Below are 5,719 nucleotides of genomic sequence, written 5' to 3'. Positions count from 1 at the left end.
ACAACATACTGATGAAATTACATCAAGTCAGTAAGACAAAAAAAAAAAAAAACTATAAACGCTGTATTATGCATGTCAGGCCAGTAGTTGGCGATGTTACTTCCCAGCAGGCACACAACGTCATAAGACGTTGATATTTGTTTAAATTTCGGTTGCGACGTCGGGTGACCAAAATTCAATGTAAATTCAATGTTTAATGTCATTGTTAAATTGTTTTTAGGTTGTGTAACCAAAATCCAATGTTAAAGTAACACTCCACTATTTTTGAAAATAGGCTCATTTTCCAACTCCCCTAGAGTTAAACTGTTGAGTTTTACCGTTTTCAAATCCATTCAGCCGATCTCCGGGTCTGACGGTAGCACTTTTAGCTGTAGCTTAGCATAGATCATTGAATCTGATTAGACCATTAGCATCTCGCTCAAAAATGACCAAAGAGTTTCTATATTTTTCCTATTTAAAACTTGACTCTTCTGTAGTTACATCGTGTACTAAGACTGACGGAAAATGAAAAGTTTGCGATTTTCTAGGCCGATATGGCTAGGAACTCTCATTCCTGTGTAATACTCAAGGAACTTTGGTATTCCTGTGTAATACTCAAGGAACAATGATATTACGCAGCACCTGAAAATAGGCTAACTTCCGTCAGCATAACCAACGTGACCACCTGCTTGCACAGGGAGCGTGCTGGGGACTATTTTCAGGCGCTGCGTAATATCATTGCGCCTGCTGCACTCATAGTACGGCAGCAAAGTGATATTTATTTTATACAGTTCAATAAATAAAAAGTGTTTATTAAAACAAATAAGCAAGTGATCAAAAACATAAACCAGCCTAACCTGGTTTGCTGGTCCTAGCCGGTCTCCTAGCCTTAGTCAGGCTGGTCTGTTGGCTGGTGCGTTGGCTGGTGCAGCACTTTTCAGCTGGTCAAGTTGACTTAAACTATAGGCTACCAGCTAATACCAAACTTAGCAAATATTCTTAGTCTTGTTTTTAGCTGCCCCCCCCCAGCAGTGTGTAAAGTAACTTACATTTTAGACACAATGTTACGAGTTACTTTGTCTATTTTTGCTACTTCAACGAAAATAGTTCCAACAAAGCCTCAGCAGAATCATCCATTGTGTGAGTACTTCAAGGAATTACAGGAAGATTGTCAGTTGTCACCACCTGCCGATTTTCATCATATATTTATATAAATAATAAACCTTGATTTGGAGGATCCAGACACATTTAGTTAAAAGTGGCTGTAAATCATCAGCTCCAGTGGTGCAGAAGGATAAGTGTGTGCCCTTGTTTTTTTGATGCGATCGACCGGGGTTCGATCCTGCCTTTTGCCGAACTTTTTTCCCCTCCCTTTTCAAATCTCGTATTAGTAATATATTCTATTTACACTAAGTGAAAATAGCAGTATTTTTAGCAATATGCTATTTACACTAAGTGCAAATACCTATTTACACTATGTTAAAATAGCAGGATTTCTACTATCAAGTATACTACTTGTTGCAAATAGTGGCAATTATCTGCACTTCAGTATTGTAGTACATTATAAAACAGTATGCAATAATAACGCATTGAGTGTAAATTATCATTTTAATTATTAAATGGATGCCACCTTATTGGTACAATAAAGCCCTCCCTACACCTACACTAACCCTACCCGATACTTTATTTTCAACTTTTAGATTATTTCCTTAATTTTTATTGAAAATAAATGCCTTTACAATGTGATTTTTCCAAAGGCATTGATGAGTACAGCTACGATGGAGAGAACTTCCTATCTTTTGATGATAAGGAGTCTCAGTGGGTCGCTCCTGTTGATGCAGCTGTTCCAACCAAGAGAAAGTGGGATAAAGTGCCCATCCTAAACCAGTACACCAAGGGCTACCTGGAGAAAGAGTGTGTGGACTGGCTTAACAAATTCAGAGACTATGGAGATGAGGAGCTCAAAAAGGGCTGTGAGTAAATGTACAGTATTTGTATTTGTTGATGATCTGCAGCTGTCAGAGATATAACTCACTGATAAATTGTTTTCTGTGTTTTCAGCTCCTCCAGAAGTTCATGTGTTTGCAAAAAGGTGTACCAGTGACAAAAGCAAGCTGAAACTCACCTGTCTGGCCACTGGCTTCTACCCCAAAGATGTGATGTTGACCATAAGGAAATATCGCACATCCCTGCCTGAAGATGAGATTGAATCCTCAGGAGTCAGACCAAACCATGATGAAACCTTCCAGCTGAGGAAGAGTGTGGTTATCAAGGAGGATGAAAAAGCAGAATTTGATTGTTTTGTGTTTCACAGTACCCTCAAAGGACCAATTATCATTAAATGGGGTAATTAAAGTATATAGACAGAAATATCACATGCAAATGTCATAAAACAAAAGACTTTTAAGTTATGAACTTACATTTTCCCATTTTTTATGCTTGTCATATCCTTAATAAGTTCAGAGAGTTAAAATATCTATCTTTTTTATTTGTATAGATGGGAAATGCCAGGACTGCCCACCAGAGACTATTGCAGGTATGATTGGAGCAATTATTGGAGCAGTGATTGTGCTGGCAGTCGTTGTAGTAGTGGTTTTCGTCTTAAAGAAGAAAAAGATTATTGGTGAGTAGTGACTGATTAATGATAATCCAAAAACATTCTTATATTTGGTTTTGTGTTTTCAAAGGAATAATTTTCCACAAGAAGAAAATGTTGTCATTGTTTGTAGTCGTTATATAATGGTTTTGAGTTCCACTGAACAAACAGCATACAGGTGTTGAACAAATTGTGAGTGAATGATGACATGACATTTCATTTCATTTCATTTCATTTCACTATTCCTTTAACAAATAAAGATCCAAATAGATATGTTTGTACTTGAGATAAGATTACAGTGGGGAGGAAGTCATTTCCTTTAACATGTTTCTGTCCCCGAGCTTTTGGACCATTGTTATTTTTATATTAGTATTACAGTGCAAAGAGTATTCAGAATACATTTATTTTTTCTGTCATGCCCTTTAGCTTTCAACTGCAGGAATGGCCAGAAACGTAGCAGTGATGAAGAGAATGTTTCTCTGCAAGGTACAAGTTATCCCATTCCCAATATTTAATCAGTCTTATGCACCAGGCTATGTTAAAAAACACTTTAACATCTCACTGTTTCTTCAGCAGAACCAGCGAATGCTAGTAATAGATCAGACAGCAATGCGAGCTCATCTCAGGTGGATGGAACCCCTTCTGGTAAATATGTTTTAAGATATTCCATTTACCAGGGTGATGTTAATTGTATGTATATACAAATTGTTCATTAAATGTCCGCTGTAAACATTGTTAAAAAGAATGTGGAATCAAAGTGTAAATATAAGTAAAATGTCCAGGCATTGGTGATACATGTCCAGTAGAGATACATTTTACTATGCAGTTCAGAATCTCTGATGTGACTTGTATTGCTGCTTAACTTGAACTTATGATTGTTATGCTACATCTAGATGACGGACTCAATACAGTAACAGCAGGAAGGGAGCACAGTGCTGACTCTGACTCTGGTGAATATGCCACTCATGCTTTTCTTTAAATAATGCACCAAAATCAGAATGCATCATTTAATACATCATTTGTCTTCCTGTAATCTAAACTGTTCTCATTGTGAATCTCATTGCACACACACACACACACACACAGCAAAGCATCATGAGTTGTATATGCAAGCTTTTCACCACTGTACATGCTGCTTTTTTCCTTTTCCATTTTTTTTATTGATTGATTGGTGCATCCCTAGTTATTATGGTATCTCATACACAGCACTGGAGAAACACTTTGACATTTTACTGTTTCTCAACAGGACAAGAGAGTGCTGGTTCAACTCCAGACAGCAGTCCTACTAACTCTCAGGAGGCAGTGAACCACGTGGTAACTATATTTTACATGTAATATCAGTGCAGCCAGATGGATCACATTGACACTTTTCTGTTTTTCCATAGGCTAGGGTAGCACAGGAAAAACATCATGTGGTCAACAAAATGTAAGATTAGCCTTGTTATGGGGTTAGGGGTTTGAACTAGCAGGGATAGGGAACCAGTGGGAGGTGCAGAGAACAGAAGTTACATGTGAATATTTGGGAAAGCTGAACATCAGCTGGAGACTGCAGCATCCTGGATGAACTGCAAATGTTTGATTACATACACCTGGATAGATATGACCCAAAGCAAGTTAGAGTTATCAGACAAAAGCAGACTTTAGGGTCAGTACCAGGATGTGGATAGCTATTTTTGCTGAGGGTCCCTACACACTGAAGTGAACTCTACATTTGGGGATACTGGAAATCCATTGATTTCAAATAGGATGGTGTAATCTGGTGTAGCTAGCTCTGAATAAAGAGTGTCTTGGATATATACTCACATGTAAAATATCAAACGTCGGTTGCTTAATATTTAGCCACTCCTAATAGTAAATTCAATGACAAATATTTATGTCTGTGTTTCAGTGTGAGGACTCCAGTGGTCAAAGCCGGCCTGCAGAAGCACAATCACTGCTACAACAGGACAAGCCATGATTCAGAGTCAGAGCATCACTGAACATTTGTAATGGCAGATCTGTGGTATTTGTCATTGTCGATGCTGACAGTCCTGACAATCATTATGTTTTTGGAGGTTGCTTGTAATCTCCAATGAAGTCTTTCTCTCTCATTTTTCATATAATCTGGAATTTTTTTTAACACTTTGCTTGAGAAAATTATGTTTTCCAGATTAAGTACCCAAAGAAAAATATTTTTATATGAACAGAGCTGATTTTTCAGACTTATTATTATTGCTACTTATAAAGGGCCAGAGTGGACACATTTTCATCATATTTGATATGTTTAATACCATCATTAAAAATATTTGATAGTTGTAGTATCAATGAAAATAATTGGTACGGAGCATACTTGAGAAATTATCTAATTTCCTAATAATTATCTGGAATACTCTATATAAATGAGATCAAATTTTTTTATACTCTTAAATGTCTTACTCTGTAAAAATTGTTAATATTGTGATCGTTTTACATTAGTTGATTAATTTTGCTTTAATACACTAAATTTATACAGGCAATGATCATTACAATCATTCTTCGTGATACCAAATGGATCAGTGGTATCAATGAATGTCTGTTGGCTATGTGGGACCCATTTATTCTCAATATATATAGTATAAACATGGTTTCACCTGTTTTAAGAAAAAAATTTCAGCTGTTTCCACTGTCAGAATGGACTGTCTAAATCTGATTTCTAATGTTTTACTGTTTACTTCATGTAAACAATTGTACAGAGTCAGACACATGGTTTTGTTTCTGACGTTTCTGTAAATGTCTGCTAATCTAAATCTGTTTAATGCACTCTAGCTATCTCTTATTGTTATTTGTTAACAATAGGAATGGAGAAAGAATTGGTTACTGTGAATTCATATTCATTAAAGACTTATTTTAACAATATTGTTGTCGTTTTTTTAAAAGTAACCCTCTAAGTGAAGGGTTTCACTGAGTGATCCAACGTTGTTGATTTAAGTCTTGCTCCATCAACTTATGCCCAGATACAGATATTATCGTTATATATTTTTAGTTTTAGTTAGAACCTCATCCACCATTTTCTGCGATCAGTTTCCAGCAGACCGCTTGTCCTTTGCATGGTCGCAGGGATGCTGGCGCCTATGTCTCAGGACGAACACGGGGAATGTTTTTGCGTTCAGACGTTGAAGTACCGGT

General features: G+C 36.7%; 1 protein-coding gene across 1 annotated transcript; it reads left to right on the top strand.

Moving 5' to 3' along the window:
- Positions 1-1,708: 1,708 nt before the first annotated feature.
- LOC107719858 (patr class I histocompatibility antigen, B-1 alpha chain-like) lies at positions 1,709-5,447 on the top strand. Its single transcript, XM_016527398.1, has 8 exons — positions 1,709-1,952; positions 2,041-2,325; positions 2,477-2,602; positions 3,002-3,061; positions 3,149-3,220; positions 3,469-3,525; positions 3,822-3,889; positions 4,464-5,447. Exons 1-8 carry the CDS (start codon positions 1,709-1,711, stop codon positions 4,530-4,532), a joined length of 981 nt encoding a protein of 326 aa, XP_016382884.1. The 3' UTR covers positions 4,533-5,447.
- The last annotated feature ends 272 nt before the right edge of the window (positions 5,448-5,719 follow it).

Source organism: Sinocyclocheilus rhinocerous, unplaced genomic scaffold (assembly GCF_001515625.1).
Source record: "Sinocyclocheilus rhinocerous isolate Xijiao unplaced genomic scaffold, SAMN03320098_v1.1 scaffold1563, whole genome shotgun sequence".
NCBI lineage: Eukaryota > Metazoa > Chordata > Actinopteri > Cypriniformes > Cyprinidae > Sinocyclocheilus > Sinocyclocheilus rhinocerous.
This window is presented reverse-complemented; position numbering and strand designations above follow the sequence as displayed.

Excerpts from the sequence above, each read along its gene's own strand:
- LOC107719858 (XM_016527398.1), top strand. The coding sequence starts at position 1,709 with ATGCCTTTACAATGTGATTTTTCCAAAGGCATTGATGAGTACAGCTAC. Across the intron at positions 2,326-2,476 it reads ACCAATTATCATTAAATGGG|ATGGGAAATGCCAGGACTGC; the intron begins GTAATTAAAGTA and ends TTATTTGTATAG. Across the intron at positions 2,603-3,001 it reads AAAGAAGAAAAAGATTATTG|CTTTCAACTGCAGGAATGGC; the intron begins GTGAGTAGTGAC and ends CATGCCCTTTAG.